We start from the raw sequence: 24,095 nt of genomic DNA on the forward strand, positions 1-24,095 counted from the left end.
CATGTGCATCGCTTAGTCTTCCATGCGCCCAGTAGCGGTCTATTCAGGCACTCCAAGGATGCAGATGTGGTTCCTGCGCGAATGCGCCTCCAAATCTTCATTTTTTTGCGGAAATAACTTTTAGGAGGCATTCCATACTTTGCATTCTTTCTCCCTTTCTCGAGGACTTATCCTCCAGGTTTGAGATCCTATGCTCACTGATGCGCCCATCATGCTTTTCTAGACACTGTGTGATAAAGTCCATTCGCATGCTCATGGAATCCATCTTAACCTCAATTGACGCATGGTGAGTAAGAGGGATCGCATATCAAGGTCTTCTGGCTGGCGTCCCTCTGCCATATTTGTGACTATATCTCCAGCTGAGGCGCGTGCAGACTTTTGGAGTTCAAAAGGTAGTTTGGCCTGCTTGCCCTCCATCATGCTCATAGCCACAGTTTTAGCCCGGCAGCAGGGAACCACCCAGCTGCCGGCTGCCACAGCGAATCTAGGTGGGGCTCCAGGAGGGGACGCAGGGCGTCAAGGCGGGGGCCCCGCCGTGTGGGCAGCAAGAGAGACCGATGCTCACAATTCGCAATGTTAAGGGGGACTTCTGCAAGAGTCAATGCAGGGCCAGGGGGCCATCTCAAATCTATAATTTAGAGGCGACTTTTGTGCTTCCCCCTTCTGCAGGTGGCTTCCTGATAGCAACTTCAGTGTCCCCTGTAGGTGACTTCCCCAAAATGGCTCTAAGAATGCAGCTCTCAGCACGTATGTCTCAGGAATGGATCCGGCAGCCGGCACATGTGGTCTCACTCCAGCCGCATCAGCCTGATGGCAGCCCCTGAGTGCAGTCATCAGCAATAAGGCACCCCAGCGCCTCCACTCGATCACCAGGATGTGGGTTTAGGGTTCTCGGCCAGCGCCTTCAGCTGTCCGTGGTGGCAGTGAAGCCAAGTCCCTGCTCAGCTCGGCCCTGATCGACGCCGGGCCTCACCTCCCTTCTGGACGTGGCATCCCACCTCAGGCACCTCCCGTAGCTTCAGGGCAGCTCGGCTTGGCGGCAGCTTGAGTCAGGCAAGTTTCGGGGATCTCTGAGCCCGTCTGACCACCAACACCGTCTCTCACAGGGACAGCGCCACTCTACCTCTCTTTGGAGTTCACACGCGGGCCGCCATCTTACAAGGCCTGTTGCGTCTTGGCAGCATGAGCGCAGGGCCCCAGTTGGTATCTCCTTGCCACCTGTGCCTGTGCGGTCCCGCTGCCTCGTCTCAACGGCGGAGCACTTAGGTATGACTAGTGAGTAATTTTGGATTGCAGTCTTCTCTGCCAGGGCAGGATGATTGCCCCAGGCGGCAGGAGCCTTACTCGTGTGCGCCCATCTTGCTTGCCGGCTATCTGGCGCCCCCTAGTCTTTGAAAGTAATTTATTATATTTTGATAGTGGATGATCTCCCCAGATTCCCAGCAATATGGTTTTAGTAGCCATACCACTGGTGTTTCAGAGACTGCTTTGGAGCTACCAACCACCTTCTGCCAGAATTCTGTAATTTTCGAGCACTCCCATCATGTGTGGAAGAATGACCTCACCATACCACATCCTTGAGACAGGTGTCCGACTTCATTACCAAACATTTTGAGGTGTGTTTTAGTGCAATATGTTCAATGTAGAAGCTTAAGTTGTATCAGCTGGAAGAAAGCCCTTATGACCTCTTCCTTTCGTCTCCACTTAGCTTCCTTCCAGTCTGATTCATCTATGGTGCCTAAATTGATCTCTCATTTTGCCTTCATCTGGGCAATCTCATCAAATGGGTTATTAATTAGAGTTATATCTGAGAGATAAATTTACAATTCAGGGGTTCCATAAGCCCTCTACTATATAAGGAGGAGTATTTCTGTAAGTTGTGCATGATCCCTTTGTATCATTCTACATAATGATTCAGATGTGTATATTTTTACACCTGGGACTTGACTAAAGTATATTGTTCCCTGAGCTACTCTTAGGTTTTCATTTGTCCTAGATATCTTAAGGCCACGGCTTTCCCAGAAAGGGTTTCACTTGTAATAACACCCTGCCAGCCAGCTATGTGTGTAGCCTCTCACCTTGGTAGTTCCACCATCCCTGTTGGTTTTGGCAACCTGTGTGTGTTTGTGTGTGGTAGACGTAACATCATAAATCAATGACAGATATCCCCTAGTGCTCATGACGCTTATGTCGATTTGCAAGAATATGTCTACCTGGTGTGAGAACATTAAACCTTTCAGCACTTCTGATCTTGTATATCTGTGAGTGCTATCCCACCATCAAATACACCCTTGTAGAGTTTAGCCAGTATAATGTGTGCCTCCCCCCCTCATGCCAGAGTAGTATACCCTCCAACAACAAAAATGAAGTCAGTGGCACCCAGAATGGTATATTCCTGCAGTATCTAAAGGAACCTTGGTAAGAACATAATTTTGTACATTCCATGCCTTCCTAATAAAAACAATGGCAGTTGATGCGAATGATACACATCAATCATAAAATGCTCCATCATACTTTGCAGATTGCAATTGTAACATTCCTCAGTGTCCTCGGATCTCAAAATTTGGATGCAGAAATCTGCAATGCATATCAGAAGTCAGTCTGCGGCTCCCCAAGAAGCGGCTGAATCAACACCCTGAGCTATGGTTACTGCGAAAGGCATGAAGCATGAGATTCTACGCTTCAGAACTCTAGTATGCAGTCCTCTAGGAAGAGTTCTGCCCTAGGGCCTTCAAAGAACTGCGAGAACCCCAACATTCTGATGTTTTTCCATGTGGCTTGGCTTTCTCCATTCTCCATCTTAACCATCATCATCTTACAGTCCAATTGGATCTGTTGTACTGTGATCTGCTGTTTCTGTATGGGCTAGGAGATGTGCTTGACTGATTGTTCGACTACATTGACTGTGTTGGATTTTTTTTGAAGATCAACCCCTTCCTTAGGTTGCTCTTAGTCCAAACTGTGTTGATCTTAGATTGTAGACAGACAGAAGAGACTACCTGTTGTCTAACATCACACCCACTATTGAAGGTTCAGAATGGATAGGTTGTCCTGGGGTCTCAAATCCATGTCGCCAGAGCCACCCTCATGGGCTGATCTTAGAAAATTATAGTTTTGCAATTAGTTATGTTCGGTATGACGTATCCCCTCTAGATCCCATGCCCAGATGAGGTCCTGGATTGATTTTGGAGGGATGTGTCACAATATAGGAGCCATTGGTATTTCCCACTGTCGTGATCAGGCGTGACTGCTTTTTCAAACAAAATTGTATCCTTAGCTTAGAGCCTTATAATGCGCCCAAAATGCCTAAAACATTACAAAAGTGCTGGAAACACAATGCACCATTTGTCCGTAGTTGTTTTTCTGTAGTTGTTCAGACTTCTGGAGTACTTGGGTGTTCATTTGGAACTCTGTCTTTTCTGTCAGTGTATGGCAGTAACATCTTCTCATCTAAGGAATGGGGCCATCTTTGCTTATCCCTGGGTGACTAATTAGAGAGATCCATCACGTTTTACAGAACAATGAAAACTCACAAATGCGTAACTGACCTCTCAGTAAACTGGGAAAAAGCCTCTTCAACATCCCCTTTGGGAAAATAATATTTTTTGTAGTTATTCCGTACACTTTGCAAGAGATGTTTATTATTCCTGCTTCATGGGTAACATCATTACCCAATCAACCAGAGGGCCTGATTTAGCTCTTGCCTGGACTCCCGTTGTCTCTCAACGGAGGAGTATCCAAGTACTCCGCCAAGCTGACTGTATCCTGCCTGCCTTATTTAGATGTGGGCTAGCTGAACTGCCATCAGCATCTCCATCGACAAAAAGGTTCCGTCTCCTAAGTGGCACACCATCACCGAGGTAGCCGACTCCTCTGCTGGCAAACAGTTCTCCGTAAGGTAGGCGGGTTTGTGCAACACCTATTTAGATGTCCCTGTTGTGCTGGCGTTGTCCTAGCGGTGGTTTGCTCATGGAGTGTGTCCCTGATGGAGTGGGTACTGATTTATGTGTCAATACACATATATGTTGTGTTTGCTTCTAAAATATATGTAGATAATGTGTTATGCTCCTTTTCTTACATACTGCAAAACACACTATAAAATACACACCCACTGGCTCTACAAGCACAACACCCGCAACCAGATTTTTAAAAATTAAGTGTCAATACAGGAGTGCTCATTTAGTTATAAAATGTACACTAATGCATTATACATTAAAAAAATTAATGTATAAGCTTACCTTAGATCCCAGCGACAATGGAGTTGATTAGTGTCATGGTTATGGAGTAGCAGCAAATGGAGGACCTGGACAATGGGGTTCAATTTGTAAACGGAAGTGGGAAACAGAGACAGAGATAAGTTTCTACCTCATTTTCTTTGATTCCACCAACTCAAAGTAGGAGGTATCCCTGCCACAGTTTCCTCGATGGAAAGGCACACCGTGATTTGGTCCGATAGTAATCTTGGCTGGACTCCCGCCGACAGCTGCTTCTGCCTGTGACTCCCTCGATGCAGTTGAAAATTCCTGGTGGAGTCAGTGGCACTCAGGCGATCCATGGACCTGCTAACATCTAAATGGAGCGGGCGGACTGCCAAGTAGGCAAGCAGTTAAAGCGTTGAAAAAGTGACTGCGTAACCAGATCCACCAAGATCAGGCCCATATTCTAATAGAATTAAGAGTGTTATAAATTCTTGCATCTACTCGATCCTGAAATCCCAGGCTCTTCGTGCCAGGAATGATTTGATAAGCAATAGCACCAAATGGCAAAATTTGTGTTATTATCTAAACAGCTCAAGGCCGGTAGAAGTGGTGTTATGTGAACTCGCATCATGAAGGGAAATATCTTTCTCTTCCAGGGGATCCTCATCAATAGTCATAAGCACTGAATATTCCCGCCCATGTGCGGGGACCCCGGAAATAATAAAAATTATATATGAAAAACACACATATATACAGCTCTGTATATGTATAAACATATATCATTTTTTCCAAGCCAATGCAGCCCGCATAATAGGCTAGACAATGTAGATATAAATATCCAATAAAAACATATAGGTATAATAATACACCTAAATCTCTCTTTTTTTTTTAATGAGGTAAACACTCATGAGAAGGAAAAGAAAAACACTGGAAACACAGATCCACAAAACATTGTTAGCCTGCAGGCGGCATTGCAATACCATACCATAGAGACTGAAAAGCCTTGTACAGGTAAAAACTGGCACCGTGCCTTTAAGGCAGCCCTGACCTCAATATCCCATCATGCCTCAGGGGTGAGAGTTGGATCAGTTGTTCTTTCCGGCTCCTTCTGTCAGGACCCTGGAATTCAGCTCTCTTCATTTTTGACTTTCTAGTCAAGAATTGCTAATTTTCTAGTCAATTTTTTGCTTCATTTTAATTATCTCCTTTTGGTGAAGCATTTTTCCTGATTTACTGACAGATTTAAAAAAAAAATTCTGTCAGAAAATGCCTTCCTTGTTCATGCCCTGTCCATCCTGTGGCAAAAAGAAGGCTTCTTCGGATACTCACTATGTGTGTATCATCTGTCTACCGGACACACACTCTCCTGCTTCCTGTCGTAATTGTAAGGACCTTTCAAAGAGGACTTAAAGGGAGAGGATTAGGCTTTATGGCCTTTCTGAAAGGCGGTCGATGTCGAAGCAGTTGATCCCTGTGTATTCTCCATCGGCGTCGGGCTCGGCGTCGAAGACTCCAGCGGCGGGATCGTCGTTTAGAGGTGAGGAAGCCAGGGAGTCTCATGCTTCCAAGAGAAAATCAACGTCGATACAAGATCCGGCGGCGAAACGCATTCGTTCGTCGTCGAAGACTTCGCCGTCGAGGAAACATCGTTCGGTGTCGAAGGAGAAACATCATCGTTCGATGTCGAAGTCAACATCTAGGCGAAAGTCGACGTCTAAGGAAAGAAGGTTGACGTCAAAATCTACAACGACTTCGAGGCATAGATCTTCGTCAAATGAACACGGGCGATCATCGACGTCGAGACTTGATGCGCCGTCGAGGGAGAGGCGATCGTCGTCAAAGACATTGCCGACGTCGAGATGAAGATCGTCGTCGGAGCATGATTCAACGTCGAGGCGGGCGCCTCCGTCTGGATCGACGTCGAGGCAGGCGCCTCCGTTGGGATCGACGTCGAGGCAGGCGCCTCCGTCGTTAAAGATGTCCATGACGTCGTCGAAACAGACGTCGAGGCGAAGTTCCCCGTTGGGATCTAGGCCTCCGTCCAGGATAAGCCCTCCGTCGACGACAAGGCTCTCGACCTCGAGGCATGACTCATCGCCGGTTATCAACTCGGCGTCGAGGTCCAGGTCTCCGGTGATAGGCCTATCACCGTCGAGACAACCCTCCGCTGTGGGCTATCGGGAAACGTCGAAGCTTCAATCGACGTCCAGGTCAGCGTCGAGACGCAAGTCTCCGCACAGAGTGAAATATACATCGGATGTGGCATCGGAGCATGATTCAGCCTCTGGCTCTCCACCTATTTCTATTTCGCCTTCAGCCTCAGCAGGATCAGGATCCCCTCCTTCAAGATCCAGATCACCAGAAGTGATAAGTTTATCTCCAGCTCCTATTTCACCAGTAGAGCATCCTGGGCCAACAAGTCCTCAATTGAGAGCGTCACCAACACCACTAAGGCAGGAAGAGAACCATCCTCCGGGACGGAGCCCCACCAGAGTGCTGCCTCAGTCCATACCACCACGTATGCCTTCCATTGCGCATGCAGTAAGCATTTCCTTAACCAGATTGAGGAATCTTACCCAGCCTAGGAGACCAGCAAGTTCCCACTCTCGGGAAAGAGAGTATGATCGGCACTCACGTTCGCCCAGGAGAAGATCGAGGTCCACCTCTCGCAGAAGAGAGTCGGTGCGATCGTAGAGAAGACGGCGTAGGTCTCCTACCTCCTCTTCGTCAAGTCATTACTTCCCCACACTGTCAGATACGCCTCCATCTCGAGTTTCTCCAGTGGATGACATCAGCACTTTTCAAGATGTCTTGTGCAGAGGAGCGGCAGAGTTGAACATTCCAATGCCTGTCCAAGAGACAACTTCCTCAGTCATCTTTGAGACCCTTCACGAAAGAACGGCGTCTCGTCCACTGTTGCCTCTGGTCCCTGGGTTGCTTAAACCAGTGATGGACGTCTTCCTCACGCCGGCTACCATCAAGACAGCTCCGGCGCGAATACTTAAGAAATATCGTCCTGCTCCGGAGGATCCTCTGTTTCTCAAGACGGACCCCCCACCTGACTCTGTGATCACTGCGGCCGCCAGGAAAACCCACTCGGTGGCTTTGTCATCCACAGTGCTGCCGGACAAGGAAAGCAAGACGCAAGACTCTTGGGGAAGAAGAGTATGCGGATCGGCTGCCTCCAGTTTGAAAGTTGCCAGTTCCTCAGCGCTCTTGGAGCGCTACGACAGATCACTTTGGGATTCTCTTCAAAGATTCATAGAGAATCTTCCTCAGGAGGAGAGAAAGGACTTTGAGGAGATCTTTCAGGAGGGCAGTCTGGTCTCTAATCAAGTCATAAGTGCGGCAGCAGATGGGGCAACGCTGGCAGCTCACTCCTATGCCCATGGTATTTCAGCCAGAAGATCTTCTTGGCTAAGATTAACGTCTCTTAAGCCTGAGGCACAAGCCAGAATTCTCAATCTGCCTTTTTCTGGGAGTTCGCTTTTTGGTTCACATACCGATGATGAGATGGCTCGTATGAAGTCAGAACTCGAGACCATGAAAGCCGTGGGGCTAGAGAAAAGAAAGGCGTTCCGTCGTCGTAGGGGAACTGACAGGCGTACCTTCCAGCAGAGGGTTCAAACCCCTCACTGGCAGAAGAACCAAGACCAGCAAGGGCAGAAAAACCAACAATTCCAGTCCCGCAGATCAACTAGAGGACGAGGAAACAACCGCCAGTCCAACAGCGGAAACAAGGCTCAAGGCAAGCAATGAGCTATCGCTTCCTCCAATACCGTCCACCGCTCCGGTGGGATGAAGTATTTCACGACATCTTCCAGAGTGGTGAAACATCACCAGAGACAAGTGGGTTCTAACTATACTGCAACATAGATACTCTCTTCGTCTCCGGAGACCTCCTCCATCTGTCCACCCAGTACATTTGTCTCACCAGCTCAAGATGCTAAGAGAAGAGGTGGCAACCCTCCTACTCAAATCGGCCATAGAAAGGGTTCCGAGAGCGCAGAGAGGGAAAGGAGTCTACTCCAGATATTTTCTAATTCAGAAGAGAAGTACAAAAACAGGGTTCAGACCCATCTTGGATTTACGAGCACTCAACAAACATATCAAGAGGGAGAAGTTTCGCATGCTTGCACTTCACCAAATATATCCACATCTCCGTCGAGGCGATGATGTGCTCGCTGGACCTGCAAGACGCGTATTTTCATATACCCATCTGTCAGCGCCATCGGAAATTCCTAAGATTTGTGGTAGGAACCTCCCACTACCAGTTCAAGGTTCTACCATTTGGCCTGAAATCGGCACCTCGAGTGTTCACAAAGTGCATGGCGGTGGTAGCTGCTGCCCTGAGGCGCGCAGGAGTCTTCGTCTAGCCCTATCTAGACGACTGGTTACTAAAAGGTCCATCGCCTCAGACTGTAAGTTCACAGTTGACACGCTGCCTGAATCTGTGTCACCGACTGGGGCTCCAGGTGAATCACAAGAAATCCACCTTCCCTCCAACGCAAAGGATACACTACCTGGGAGCAATTGTAGATTCCGAACTAGGAAAAGTGTTTCCTTCGGAGGAGAGACAGTTATCCCTCGCTCAAAAAGGCAGGCATGTGATAACCAACAGGCTGTCTACAGCGCGACAAATATCATCCCTGCTCGGAGCCATGGCATCTTGCATATTCCTAGTGCCCAATGCCAGGTTGCGGATGCGTCCTCTTCAACAGGATCTAGAGGACAAATGGGACCAAAAGACTTCTCTGTGGGAGGACAAAGTGTGCCTCTCGACAACGGCCAGGCAGTCGCTCAAGTGGTGGTTGAAGTCGAGCAATCTACTGGTGGGGATTCCTTTCCATCAGGAACCTCCATCGCAAACATTGATCACCGACGCATCGCTACAAGGTTGGGGTGCGCACCTGGGGTCTCTACAGACTCAGGGGCTTTGGTCCAGCAGCGAGCAGCTATATCACATCAACATGCTAGAGCTCAGGGCTGTACATCTCGCCCTCAAGGCGTTCCTGCCTTCAATCAGGGCAAGTTCCATTTTAGTACAAACGGACAACACCACCACAATGTACTACCTGAACAAGCAGGGGGGTACTCGTTCCAGGACACTCTCTCTGGAAGCTCAATCCCTGTGGCACTGGATCCTGGCAAGGAATAGTTCGATAACGCCGGTGCACCTGCCAGGCGAGCTAAACATTCAAGCGGACTCACTCAGTCGGCACTTTCAAGACCCAGAGGACTGGGTCCTCAACGACGAGGTGCTAGAGGACATTTTCGAGGAGTGGGGCCGTCCACAAGTAGATCTCTTCGCGGACGAAAACAACACAAAATGCCGAGGCTTCACCTCAAGGTACTATCGACCAGGGTCTCTGGGGAATGCCCTTTTGATCGACTGGTCAATGACATTTGTGTACGCCTTTCCTCCTCTTCCGCTAATCCCGAAAGTGGTGACCAAGCTGCAACACTCGACCACCAAGATGATCCTAATAGCACCGGACTGTCCGAGGCAGTGGTGGTACCCAGATCTCCTTCACCTATCGATCCGCCCGCACAAGCGTCTGCCGTGCAGGCCGGACTTGCTAACCAAGATGCAGGGGAGGATTTACCATCACAACCTTCCCTCACTGAGCTAAACAGCATGGCTCCTGAAGTCCTCCAGTATGGCCATTTAAACCTTCCCCAGGAATGTATGACCATATTGAAGGAAGCTAGGAGGCCTTCTACGAGACACTCATATTTCTGTAAGTGGAAGAGATTTTATTTATGGTGTATTCAAAATCAATCTAACCCTACAAGCTGCCAAGAGGAAGTGATATTACCTTATCTGCTTCACTTAGCCAGAGTGGGGTTGAAATTCTCCTCCATCAAAGTGCACCTGGCGGCCATTACGGCTTATAGGCGCTCTCCATCTCAGCAATCTTTTTTTAAGATTCAAGTGGTAAAAGATTTTTTGCAGGGAATCAAAAAGGTTTACCCCCCAGTGAGGCCTCCCTCGCCTCCATGGGAGCTGAACCTGGTTCTTTCAAAGCTTATGAGTCCACCTTTCGAACCCATACATAAGGCTACATTACAGCACCTTACGTGGAAAGCAGCCTTCTTGGTAGCTATTACCTCAGCACGTAGGGTGAGTGAAATACATGCCCTATGTTCAAAAGAACCCTACACGGTTTTTCACCTTAATAGGGCGGTGATGAGGACTCATCCTTCTTTTTTACCTAAGGTGGTGTCCGACTTTCATGTGAATCAGTCTATTTCACTACCAACTTTCTTTCCCAACCCTTCCTCGCCAGCTGAGAGGGTGTTGCACTCTTTGGATATTAAACGAGTTCTCAAATTTTACCTAGATAGAACTAAGGCTGTCAGAAAGTCTGACCAATTGTTTGTAAATTATGGTGCTGTCCGTACAGGTTTTGCAGCATCTAAACGTTCTATTGCCAGATGGATTGTGTCAAGCATTAAATTAGCTTACCAATTAGCTCAGAAACCGTTGTGGCCTCTACCTTAGGCACATTCCACAGGAGGGAAAGCGGCTACTGCTGCGTTTCTCAATAATGTCCGACTCTCCGAGATCTGTAAAGCAGCTACTTGGAGATCTGTCCATACATTCACGAGACATTATTGTCTGGACTCGGACACCAGGGCAGACACTCAAGTAGGGCAAGCCTCCTTGAGAAATCTGTTCAACAACTGATTATTTCGGTTGTTATCTTCTATGTATGGTGCAGTTCTCATTTGCCTGCGGTGGAAAGTGGGCTTGCTATTCTATTCAGTGCTTATGACTATTGATGAGGATCCCCTGGAAGAGAAGGATAAGTTACTTACCTGTAATCCTAGTTCTCTTCCAGGGGTATTCTCATCAAAGTCATAAGCAACCCTCCCGCCTCCCCAGGCAAATGAGAAGAACTGTTTTATTATATATCCTTGTGTTTAGGACTATGGACCCCGCAAAGAACAACTGACCCAACTGTCACCCCTGAGGCATGATGGGATATTGAGGTCAGGGCTGCCTTAAAGGCACGGTGCCAGTTTTTACCTGTACAAGGCTTTTCAGTCTCTATGGTATTGTATTGCAATGCAGCCTGCAGGCTAACAATGTTTTGTGGATCTGTGTTTCCACAGTGTTTTTCTTTTCCTTCTCATGAGTGTTTACCTCATTAAAAAAGAAAAAAAAAAGAGAGATTTAGGTGTATTATTATACCTATATGTTTTTATTGGATATTTATATCTACATTGTCTAGCCATTATGGGGGCTGCATTGGCTTGGAAAAAATGATATATGTTTATACATATTCAGAGCTGTATATATATGTGTTTTTCATATATAATTTTTATTATTTCCGGGGTCCCCACACATGGGCGGGAATATTCAGTGCTTATGACTTTGATGAGGATACCCCTGGAAGAGAACTAGGATTACAGGTAAGTAACTTATCCTTTTTGAAACATGGTTCTGAAATACCTGTTATCTTTGATGTTTCCCTTCAGGACTGGAGAGCTTCCCTAAGTAAGAGTACTAAGACTTTTTTGCCTCCTCCAGAGACAACATTAGGTTTAAATGTTACAGAATTCTAAGCAGTTCACCTCTTTGGGAATCTGTACCGATTCAAATAGATACCATGCTGATGAAATTTCTCATTAGGAAACCAGGCATCAATTAGATCACAACCTTCCTAGACAAAATCCCACACCCTCCCTGAGCATGGTGCATCATCCAGGAAAATAAAAGTAATACAAACGATCCTAAGCAGTACTTTGTTTGAAGGACACAAGTGGATCCCAGTTTCCTTCTAACACTTTAATTCTTAGGACAGTCCTTGCAATCCATGCGTAAGTTGCACTCTTGAGTATTAAATAGACACAACTAAAGATTTGACACAAAACAGTTATTATCATTTTATGCCGCTCCAGTCATGACGGCTAGTTTGTTGCGTATGTGTGTGCATCTGAATTGCATCATTCATTTCAAAAGGACCCCGAAGCTCACTATACTACAGTTTACATTTGGTAGGACACACACAGATTTGTTGTGCTCCAGAAAATTTACTATCGTGATGTAGTTTCTCAAAACAGTACTGAACTCTAGTGATGTCAACACCATCTTTGACTGGTAGCATCTGTCCTTGGCTGCTGGAAAAGACAAAGATTGGGATCATCCTGACAGCTCCGTACTCACTGTAATGGAGTACAAAAAGCACAAAAGCAAAGCATGAAGGGAATACCTTTATGAAACAAGGCTCAAAAGTAACAGTCATCTCCTGTGCATTCGCAGCGTCAAGGCTCCTGATTGCTAGTAGAGACAACTTTCAAAACAAACATGTTGGAAAACAGAGCAATCCATCTGTTCAGGAAATGCAAATATATATCACTTCAGAAAGCATGGAAGAATAATGTCATGAGACCACCCCCCCACCTTAGAAAGGCTTACTAAATTGATATTGTGACCCATTCAGAAGTCAGATCAAAGGTCCATGTCATGGAAACTAAACGTTTTGATAGTGCTCGCTTCAGTTAGGAGGGATAAAGGAATTAAGGTTTTTTTCACGGATACTATTTACATAGTTTTCATAGAGATGCGGTCATTGTACATACACATTCTTCTTTCCTTTCTAGTACAATTTCAAATTCCTATCTAATCAGTGCTATACATGTGGCTGTATGTTTGCTGCTAGCACCGCTGCAACATGGCAGTTCTTGCATACGATGCACTCTTAGGCTCCAAGTAGATAAAACGAAAGTTTGGCGCACATAGAACCATTACCTGCATTCTTTTGCAGCTCTAGCCCTGGGTCGAGATTATTGCATGATGGCTAGTGTCTCGTATACGTACATGTCATCAGAACTGCAGCATTCTGCAACATTACCCTTCAGAAAAACCCAGAAGCTAACGATACTCTAGGGAAAACTACAACTGTGAATGTGTTAGGAGACACACACAGATCTATGCTGTCACAAAATATAATTTTGTGGTGTACTTTCACAAAACACTACTGCAAAGTGTCTGATGCTTATTAGGACAAGTGACCCTCAAGGTTCTGTTCTGTTGGGTTATGCTTTTTATTAAACTCATTCATCCTCCTATCACGAGTGTAGTTCTTGTTGCACTATCTAGGTTGAGGACAATGATGGCCATCCTCTAATGGAGAAGGCAGTGTTTTATACCTCCATTTGTAGTTTTTCTATCTTGGGTGTCTTTGTCATATTAGTAACAAACCTGCCCAAGCGTTCCTCTATCGGAGAAATGACTGGTTTCTCTCACGAAGCTTCAAACTGAATTGCGGATCCCAAATGGCGAAAACAATTGTGGGAGCTTTAATGGTGATGATGATTTTAAGAGGGCCGTACCTGTTTCCGCTTACAGCCTATGCATTAGTGCTTTCAAATGAAAAAAGAGAGCAATAATTCATATTTCTTCTTGACATTTCAAAGTACATTTTAATCAAGAATATAATTTTAAAAAATGTTCCATGGTGGTGATAGTCGGACAAGAATATCCTAGCAGTTATGAATATAAAGAAGTTACCCATGATGAAATACTACAAACAAAGGCAAGTAACAGGTATCTAACCTTTCAGTTTGTTAGCTAATATTAATAGGTCAGTTTCCCACAGGGAACCCAAGAGATTTAGTCAGACGTGAATGGTAATGGTACTTCCACTTGTGGGACTATTGCTGTCATAGAAGCTATCGGTGGGAACTGGCACCAAAATAGCAGTCTAGATCAGGGAGTGAATCCAGATATTCAATGGAGTCAGAAAAAGAGAAGAACATGCCATTCTAACACGGAAACAGTAGATTTTTGAAAAATATTTCATGGAGCGTCACTGGGTGCTGTGTCAAGGCAGATGAAACAGACTGTAGTCCTGACTCCAGCTCTGCCCATTCAGCAATCCTAGTTTGAGGGCTTTGAAGAAGGTATTTTGGGCATAGTGATGATAGGTTCATAATATGATTTATTTGTGCTCTGCATAACAGATATTTATATTCTTGTTAATCAATTAAAATGCTCAAGCAGATATTTTTAAAATGTTTTCTTTGTTTACAGAGGTCAGTTCGTGGATAATCTGTGATGGTGACATTGATCCAGAGTGGATTGAATCACTGAACTCTGTTCTGGATGACAACAGACTTCTCACTATGCCTAGTGGAGAGAGAATCCAGTTTGGTCCCAATGTTAACTTTTTGTTTGAAACCCATGATCTTAGCAGTGCTTCTCCTGCCACCATTTCCAGAATGGGCATGATTTTCCTCAGGTAAGATGTGTTATATTTAAAAAACATTTTTTTTTTACATTTATGACTGACTTGAACTACCACATTTTCTTGTTATTTGGCTGCACTTAACATAAATATGACTGCCCTTGTGCATGTCATGTTCTTCCTTGAATGGACTGGTGCTCAGTCCCATGGAATGACACAGAAAAAGGCTCTGTGGCCCTAGCCATGTCGACTAGCTCCTTGCAAGTGAAACCTCCTCTAATTTGTTAGGATCATCCCTCTCCTTCCTATTGCCACAACCCAAAAAGCAGATCACCTCCTGTGCTGTCTAAATTCCTGCTCCCTGAGGTGGTGTATTAGCCTTCCAATGAGAAAACCCAGTGGCCCAACAAGAATTCCTGGTATTTAGGGAGCTCAACCCATGCAAATCAGAAGGCTCTTTCCGCAGCATGCGCAGTCGCTTGAACACAGTATATGGAATCGGCATTGCAGAAGGAGCATTATGACTCATGTTTAATGTCAGCCGATGAGCCCTGAACTCCAAATTACACTAAGTTCGGCAATTAATCTAATCGACCCCTAAGTTTGAAGGATGGGCCATTGTAACATCAATTTATGACAAAATATCTGGAGCTGAATAACCCTGATCATTTTGCTGTAACTTTGTGGCTTATTGTCTTTACCTTGACCAAATGCCTATTTTGTTTGACCTTACTCCACATTATTATTCTGCGACTTCAAGAGTTGTGCCTTATTTTCTGAAATCTAGACTGCTTTTTTTTTTCAGGCTTACACATTTTTCACAGACTTAAAGGGCCCGATTCACAAAAGTAATCTGAGACAAAATCCTAACTTTACGACTTTTGGTATTATAAGTTAAACTCAAGACCAAACTTAAATTGAAATGAGACAAAATCCTAACTTTACTACTCCTAAATGCCCTTTGTGAATACCGAAAGTCGTAAAGTTAGGATTTTCTCTCATATTACTTTTGTGATTCGGGCCCAAAGCTCTCACGGTTGTAATGATTGTAGTTTATTTACCTGTATCAAAGCTGCACAGTGATTTTCAGCTCCTTGTTTGATCACTGCTTGGTTTGTTGCATGTATTTTTATATTAGGTCTCTTAGATTATGTTCTGTATTTCTGCAGAATCACTAATGTTATTCATTTAGGGTTTGATTGTAGTTTGCAGCTGTTTAACTCCACTTTACAGGGTTTTGCATGTTTTGTTAAATACTTGAATCCTTTAGACAGCATTACAGCATCAAGCAACTTTTTTCCTTATTTCCTTGTTTTAAGTTGGGACATACATTGTAAAGTGTGGTTCCTAGAGGGTTAGACAAAGTATTGTTTCACACTCTCAGTAGTCAGATTCTTTTATTTTAGAATCCCTTTTTAAAGTTTTAGATTTTGGTCTTTTTCCAGACCATTGGTGATGGTCTCTTTTCAAAAAGCAAGGTCTTGTTCAGACCTTTGTTTTAGTTAGGTTAACAGGATTTCTTTTTATTCCTGATATCTTAATTGATGTTATGCTTCTGTTGTCAATGGTTGTCTTTTAGGCAACTTGCATTACCATGAGGGGTTAGATGCCATTGCTTTTCTATGGATATCATTCCACTACAGTCACATTCTGTTATGTCACTGTTACCTGCAGATTATGGCCTCTATTTACTATCTTTTGAAAAACAAAAAAAAGAGAGAAATAATGTTATAGGTGGATACATGGGTGTTGATCATGTTGCTCCATTTCTTCTTATATTGATATGTTCTTTTGTCTATAAGGGATACTCTAGAGGTCCTTGTCCATCTCTAGTTCTCTTTTCTATATTCAGAAGCTTCTTATACATCTTGAGTTCTTTTTTCCATGGAAGGACTGCTTTCTTGTCAATCGGGGCTTATGTTACCACTGACTTCGTTCTTATATAAAAATTAGTTTTCTTCGTGAAGGATGGATCTTTTCTTTGTAGTTTGCAGAGCAGTCCTGACCTTCTGTGGTTCACAGGTGTTCTTCAGTGGCTCGGCCAACTGTTCTGGGTTCCCAAGTTTGGACCCAATGTTCGGACTTGAGTGTAAAACTAAATGGTTAAAGTCTCATTGCCACAGGTAATACCTTTCCTATGTCTTATCATTTTTGTTACTGTGGTTATGTCCACAGTTATTGTAAGGTGAGAGCTTCTAAAGCTGTTTGGTGTTACTGGCATGGGTAGGTTATATCCCGTGGTTTAAATGTCTTGCAACTTTATTTACCTGTGACCCCTTTTGGGGACTTCATATGGATAGGTATGTTTCATGAATTTCCACTCCATTCTCTTCTTCTGGACCGGTTAGTCTTAGTAAGGGACATTTTATCTTTACAGCTCACAGACCCTCCTCCGGGCATGGTATGGCTTTGGCATTTGATTCCAAAGTAAGGAATCCACAGCTAGATGTGTCTATTAGGTGAACAAACCTGTACGACGCCCACAACGCCAAGTTGTTAGCCTCTTGCTGGGGTGGGACTTGTCCCTCCAAGCCTGCACCTGTGAGAAGGAGGGGCCTCACTCCTGCAAAACCGATGCTGGTCTCCCGCGGAGCGGATCACCAAAACGGGCTATCAAATGGCATGTCCATTGGTGAAACCTGAAAGTCACTTGAAAAGCCTGTCGTTCTAATCCGTGGGTGAGCCACCACCCTGGTACCAACTGCCCTACCCAAGCAGTTGGTGGTGCCTAGTGGATGACTTATTTTGCTGCGTCTTGTCCATCTTGTATAATTTGCGAGGGTTGGTGCAGAATTTTTCAGGGACTGTTGGCAACATCACACCAACCATATCATCCAACAACTCAAGCGAATAGCCTATCAGGAGGCAACTAGCATTCACTGAGCAGGGTGTGAAACTGTCTCTTTTCAAATGCCTCCATACTTTTGACTTCCATATCAGGAGGTATAGTAGAGAATGAGTTAGGGTTGAATCTACTTGTCAACACAGAGTCAGACCCTGAACTAACTATCTTACCTCAATTATACTATACTGTGTTCGTGTACCAACCCCCAATGTTTAAATATTGTGTTTTCCCCTATTCTGGTTGGTCAGGGCAAGGAGGTGAGTTCATCACACCATACTAAAAGTAATATTTTTCTTAAGAGCATTGTTCTATGTTTCTGCCCCTTAATTTATTTTCCCAAAGCTTTATTCCCACCCGCATTTCACATTGTGATCAATACATTTTGAAACATTATTTTAAGTTTCTTCCTTTGGCCGGGTCAATAGGTTGAGTTCTCAGGCGTCTCTGTCCAGTGTGGCCTTGGCTGTGTTTCAACTGTGCCATCAGGGTTTCCGGCAGGTTTCTGTGCGCCTGTGCGCAAGTCAGGTGGGGTAGAGATTTCAGTCACCCTCCGAGGCCCAAATACGAACTAATAATAGAGTCAGAGAAAGACATGTTAGAATACGAAAATAAACGAATTCACTGTATACCATTTATTACTACACTAATCCCATTTACTTATAATAATCTTTCACATTAGCAATTAGTAAAACTTGCAAGGTTTAGTTTAAGCAGTAGCATGTGCATTAACATGTGAGTTTCAAGCGGCCATTTTAAACGCTATTGCGCAGCTGCAAAGTTTCCCCCCAAGCATAGAAGACGTCATACTACGTAGATGCAGTAGACGCATGCGCAGTGAAGTTCCCGCGTTTTTGGCGGCCATTTTATGACACTTGGGTTACTTGTTAGTAATACACATATAAAGCTTCCCCTAGATACAGTATGTCGTGTGTACTGAAATATTAGTATTCACAAGACAAATTGATTAAAGTGTTAGACGTTATTTGAGAGGATTGCATATGAGCAAGTTTCTTCTTTACGAAACCTTGCTCCATCACTGGAGAAAGGCAAAGTTCCATCTGAGTCCATTTGAGGTAAAACCAGTTGTGCCCGAGATCGTAGCGGGCATGACTTCAGTCAAGGTTGTGCCAGATTTTCAACAATGGGTTCTTCCTCTGGCATCAGAATCAACACACGGGGAACGGACAAGATTGTAGTTCCATGTTTGAAGTCGGGTTGGCCATTGGGGCAGAGACCCACAATGGTGTTGAGGATGGATACACCAGTGGTAATCTGATCGTATGAACTCCTGGGATCCTTGGGGCCCAAAGGCATGCTAGCAGGACCCAGAAGGGTGCCAAAGATGCACAATGTGGCCTCCTTGAATGCTTCAACTTGTTGAAGCATCACCGATTGATCCAAAACTTCAGGTTGGATCAGCACAAGCTTGGGATCGGTTCAACGTTAGGAGACTGGGAACAAGATCTAGAGGCACCTTGACATTCACTCGACATTTCCTGACGAGAGAGGGTGGAGAAGGGTAAGTCGTGTTTCAACTTGTTATGTTTCTTTTTTGATTTGGAGTTACCTAACGACTTGGAATGGGAAGAGGACCTTTTGAGGGAACATCCTCCGGAACGGGTCCACATCCTCAACTTCAATGTGACCAGCCCTTATGCACCTTCCAAGGGTGTTCGGCAATGTAGTTCTTGGCTTTGCGCTCTCAGATCACCTTGGGATTCATCCTGGCACAGTCCTCGCAAGCTTTGAGGTCGCGCGAAGACTTTAGTCACCAGAGACATACCTGGTGAGAGTCTGTCACAGACATCTGTTTGTGACAATAATTGCAAAGTTTAAACCTTGTAGTCTCTGTATGAGTCATGGCCCTTGACTGCTGTAGAGAGAATTTTGTACAAAAAAGCTTGTAAAAAAATTACTAGAAAAAGTTGAGGTAGCAAGCTCCAGATACTCATCTGAAGGTGTGGTAAGAAAGGAAATGACGTCAGCATGAGAGGGTGTCTTCGTATATGTGGCTCCAGTGTACCCAGTGTACCCGGTGGTACAAAGTCTTTTCTGAGCTGCTCAATGCCACCTACTTGCACTTGGGAGCAATGCTGAGAAAAATCACCGGCTGGAGTCTGGGTCCTGGGGGTATTCACAAGAAACGGAATCTGTGGTTAGAAGTATCCATTAGAATGTTGTTATTTTGGCTTGATGGCATATGCTCAAGCACTGAAGCTGAAATATTGGTGTAGGAAGCTGGCTCTGTATATAATATACCAAAATGAGGTATAGTGTGCACAGAGTTCAGTGGAACCCCTATAGGTAAGCAGAGGTAAAAGGTAGATAGCACCTTACTCTCTATTTGTGGTAGTGTGGGCGAGCAGTAAGACTTTATCAGAGGGTAGTGTTAAGAATTTGTTGTACATTCTCAATCAGCAAATTATGTCACACGCACACAAAGACCGAACTCAGACTAATTTCATTTGTATAAAAATATTATTTAGTTATATTTATTTTCTAGAACCAAGCAAGCCTGGTACAGGTAAGTGTGGATGGTACTTTTTAAGGCAGATTGAACAATACAAGCAAGTTGAATGAAAATGACTTTGGTACAGGTTTGTAAATGCTTTCAATACAGTGGAAATTACTGTTAGATTACTTTTGATTACTTTACAGATTACTTTTTCTACTCAGTGTGATAGGCCTAGATATCACACGGGGACATTTTATAGAGAAAAGGTAAGTAAAGCAGTTTTTAGTTATTTTCAGTTTTTCAATGTTTCATACATACCAACTCCACAAAATTTAGGAAAAAGCTGTCAAAGGTTATCGGTTTAAAGGTAAATACAAGTTTGTGGGATTTGGCATTCTGGGGTAAGAACCAGGGTGCCCACAGGGTCAAGGATGCACTCCCAAAGCACCCTTAGCGGCACTAGGGCAGCCGGGAGCAGAGTGCTGAGGTCCAATGTTATCCAATACAGGATAGGGGCTGCTCACGAGTGGGCCACAAGGTTTTAGGAGCAAAGCTCCTAGTGTTAGGCTCATGGCAAAGGGAGAACCGAGTTAGCACCCAAAGTACACCGACAGCGGTGCAGTGGCTGGTGGGTGCAGGGTGCTATTTTGGTGTCGGGTACCCTGTTGTTTGCAATGAGGATTCTCCGGTTGCAACAAAGACTGCTGGCTCAGGGACAAATAACTTCTGGAGGTGACCACCAGTTGGAGAGGTAAATTTGGATGCCTTGGTCTGCTGGGACACCATCAGTTGGGCCACCCAAGACAGTGGGACGTCTGGTGCAGGGGTGCCTTTAGGAATTAGGTTTTCCTTACCAGCTCCGGTCGCGGTCTGGGGGATCCTCCAGAAAGAGGCTGCCGCCTTCACTTGGAGATTCGAGGCAGGTCAGAGATCACCAGATCTCAGGTCAGGATCGCCGGGAAGACCTCCTCGTAGTGTTGGGCCACTCGAACTCGGGCTGTAGTCGTCTGGTGCAAAGTGGTGCAGACTTGCGGATTTGGCTGGAGCCAGAGTCTGTCGGTGAGCAAATCCAGTGATCACGGGAGACAGTCTTTCTTGTGGAAGGCAGGGCAGGTCCCCAGGATTATTGAGGTTGCTGGTTGCAGGACACACCGGGATTCCGCTGGAGAAGGTTTGCGGTGGGGACAGGCTGGTAGGGCTGGGGCCAAGTCAGAGGGCGTCCTCCTCTTCTAAGTTTCAGCACGGCTCTTCGGCCCTTCTTCTTCTCTTTTTCTTGGTAGGTTCTTGTCTGAGGAGGCAAGGGTCAGGGTTGCCCCTAAATACTAGATTTAGGGGCGTTACAGGTAGGTAAAGGTTGGGACCAATGAGTCCTTTGCTTTGGTTGGGTATACACCCTATTATGCCACCCTCCAGTGGAAGCGGGGTTTATGCCTCACTCCGGTTGTTTGGATCCCCCGTTCTGCAAGATGGCGGGGACTGAGAGTTGTGCTTCACCTCGCCTCCCCCACCTGAGGGTTGGGGTTGGCAAAGGTGGGCACACCTCCCTTCCTCACTTGGTTTTCCTGCCGATTCTCCCACCCAAAGTGGGGTCAGAACCGGTGGAGGCCAGTTACAGGAACCAGCAAAGGCCTGGGGAAGCTCACAAAGGCGGCAAGCCTTTGAAGCTTCTCCTTCGCGGACCCTGCCCATCCTGGGGGAGGATGCTTGGCACCTCGTCCCAGGATGCGCATTGTTTCAAGCCCCTCACAGCAGCAGGCTCTCGACCCAGGGGTCCAGAAACATGTCTGGTGTTGGCAGCTGGTGAGCAGCCGCTCAGCCTGGACACTAATGTTAGGTCTTTTTTCAGAGGGCATATCTTAGATGCCCTCTGTGTGCATTTTTCATCAAATCCCACACTGGCATCAATGAGGGTTTAATGTGCTGAGAAGTTTGATACCAAACTTCCCAGTTTTCAGTAAAGCCATTATGATACTGTGAAGTTCATAATGACAAAATCCCAGCACCATATACTCTTAATGGCATTACTGCACTTACAATGTCTAAGAATTGGTTTAGACACTGTAGGGGTACATGGCTCATGCACCTGGTATAGTGCACCCAGATAGAGGGTTGGCTGGCCTATGCCAGGGCAGTGGTTTGTAGGCATGGCACACAGGGATGTGGATACCCAGAGAAAATCATCTGGACTGCCCAAAAACGGACCCAAAACCAAAATAGAGATGGCCTACTGGAGGAGACACAAAGAATGACTACATCGATACCCCTCACATGTGTGACCACCTATAGCATCATCTCTAACCAAGTATCCAGAATTATTTAAAAAAATTGGAGGATTCTTGGAACAGGCAAACTAGAGTGGGAAAAACCCTTGTTGTAACTCGTCCGCGAACACACAACTTGCACAGTTCTCAACGCATGGGGTTTGCCCAACGTCACTGGACACTTCCCATGCGGGAACTGTAGTGTGTGTCAACTTAGAAAACCAGAAAGAACACTCAATCTGGAACCAGAAAAACCTGGCAACTAATAAAACACATCAATTGCAATTCTTGCAGTGTGATCTCCCTGATCACCTGCCCTTGTGGCCTCCACTATGTCGGCATGACAAACTGTAAAATCAAAGTTCGCATCTGTGAACACTGAAGTAATATCAGATGCAAACAAAACACCACAAAGATGACAAATCATTATCTGGAAAATGGACATATGACTAATGACCTGCACTGGGTATTCATCGAGCAATTAGACAAAAACCTTGATAACCTACAAAGCCACCTAAGAGCAGCGGTGGGTTTACTGCTTATCATCCCACAAAAACGGACTGAATGATAACATTCTATCGAATACACTAAACAACAAATAAAGCGATGTTCCCTGCGATGGCACACTTATCTGACCTGTAAGGACCGCAAGTCTATACGTCCCGATATAATGGGCTCATGACTAGAGATAAAGTTCCTAAGCACACCATGTAAATTAAATCACTTATATATTAATCGTGTCAGAGCAAATTCTACTGTCTTGCTCCATACACCAACCATAATTTAAATATTTGCTTACATGGTCTCAAGATATTATGATACTGTACACACTCCAACAAGGCAACATCGCCTCTCCTTGAGAATTTAATTAGTATTTCCATATCATGGAATAACCTGCTCCTTTTTCTGGGTTTCCATCTAATGAAGGATTGTGTTCACACAGGATTATTTGTGCAAATATATAAAAAAATGATCATCAGCCCAACCAAAAGTTAAATACCATGTTGTCTTTCTTTACTTGCATTGCGTAAGGATTTGGTTAGCTGTCAATCCCGGCGCATGCCCGTTCATGGACCTATCTGACCCAGCGGCCCATTAACGGTCTAGTCTTTTTCCATTCCTGACGCGACCACGCTGCACTCTGCGTCCAGATGCCACCAGCTACTTCCGGGTAGTCTGAGCCTCAAATACTTAGACACCGCAATGCCTCATTTAGTGTCGGAATCCCGTGCAGGACCGAACTAGGTATTGATGGCAGACGGACTACCTTGATGAAGTACGTTTTTTGGGGCATGTTCGGTATATTCCGTGGGCTTCTTAACCATCCACACGACTAACCTTGAGTATCTCCCATGTCTATTCTTTTTCCAGGTAGTGTGTGACTACAGGTGTCCGCCCCTTCTGGGATCATAATTAGCTACCTAAGCTACGTAGCCTTTGTAAGACTCATCTTTCCACTCTCTTTTTTTTCCTCTGCCTGTTTGGATATAATCCCGTTGAAACCGATCAATTCTTTCTGTATACCGGGGCTCTGATAGCCTCATCCCCGAATCGCGGTTTAGAAGGCTTTCTACTTTTATCAGATATACCACACCGGGATGCCAGTAATGAATGGTATTAGACATATATATATGTCATAACTAAGTCTTCACCCACAGATACAGGTAGGAGGCAGCCACGTATTTTTCCCTTCACTATGAGGCATGTCTAACTGCACGATCCACAATGCCAGATTTCAGCATACACACAGTTTATTTTGCATGCTCATGTGTGATGTGATTTTCCTGGGATTCCAGGTGTCAATTTGACCGACTCAGTTAGTGCACTTGTATATAAATGATAGCACTCTTTCACGAATCGGACGAGGTGGCTGCTCATTAGCCGTCATTTCCAATTTTAATGTATGCCTTTTATGTTGTGTTTTACTTATCCAGCTTTTACACCTGACGGTGGGAACTGTAAGTATGTCTACAGCTCTGCACTCACAGCACACCTTAGCTTGTGTGCTGAAAATTTCCCGTGGTCACCAGACTTTTTACACGCTACACTTTCTTGGTCCCGAAGAAAGCCTTAGCACCCTTGCTTAGGCTGAAACATGTCAACTATTTTATATGGATAAGTAAGACCGATTAAGTCTTC

General features: G+C 45.1%; 1 protein-coding gene across 1 annotated transcript in view; it reads left to right on the top strand.

The window, feature by feature from the left end:
* The window catches only part of DYNC2H1 (dynein cytoplasmic 2 heavy chain 1), a 1,714,832-nt gene that overhangs the window by 593,307 nt on the left and 1,097,430 nt on the right, over nt 1-24,095 (top strand). Inside the window, exon 39 of the mRNA XM_085621461.1 lies at nt 14,242-14,449. Within this exon, the coding sequence (XP_085477587.1) occupies nt 14,242-14,449 (208 nt within the window). The remainder of the gene's footprint in view (nt 1-14,241; nt 14,450-24,095) is intronic.

Source organism: Triturus cristatus, chromosome 8 (assembly GCF_964204655.1).
Source record: "Triturus cristatus chromosome 8, aTriCri1.1, whole genome shotgun sequence".
Classification (NCBI taxonomy): Eukaryota; Metazoa; Chordata; class Amphibia; order Caudata; family Salamandridae; genus Triturus; species Triturus cristatus.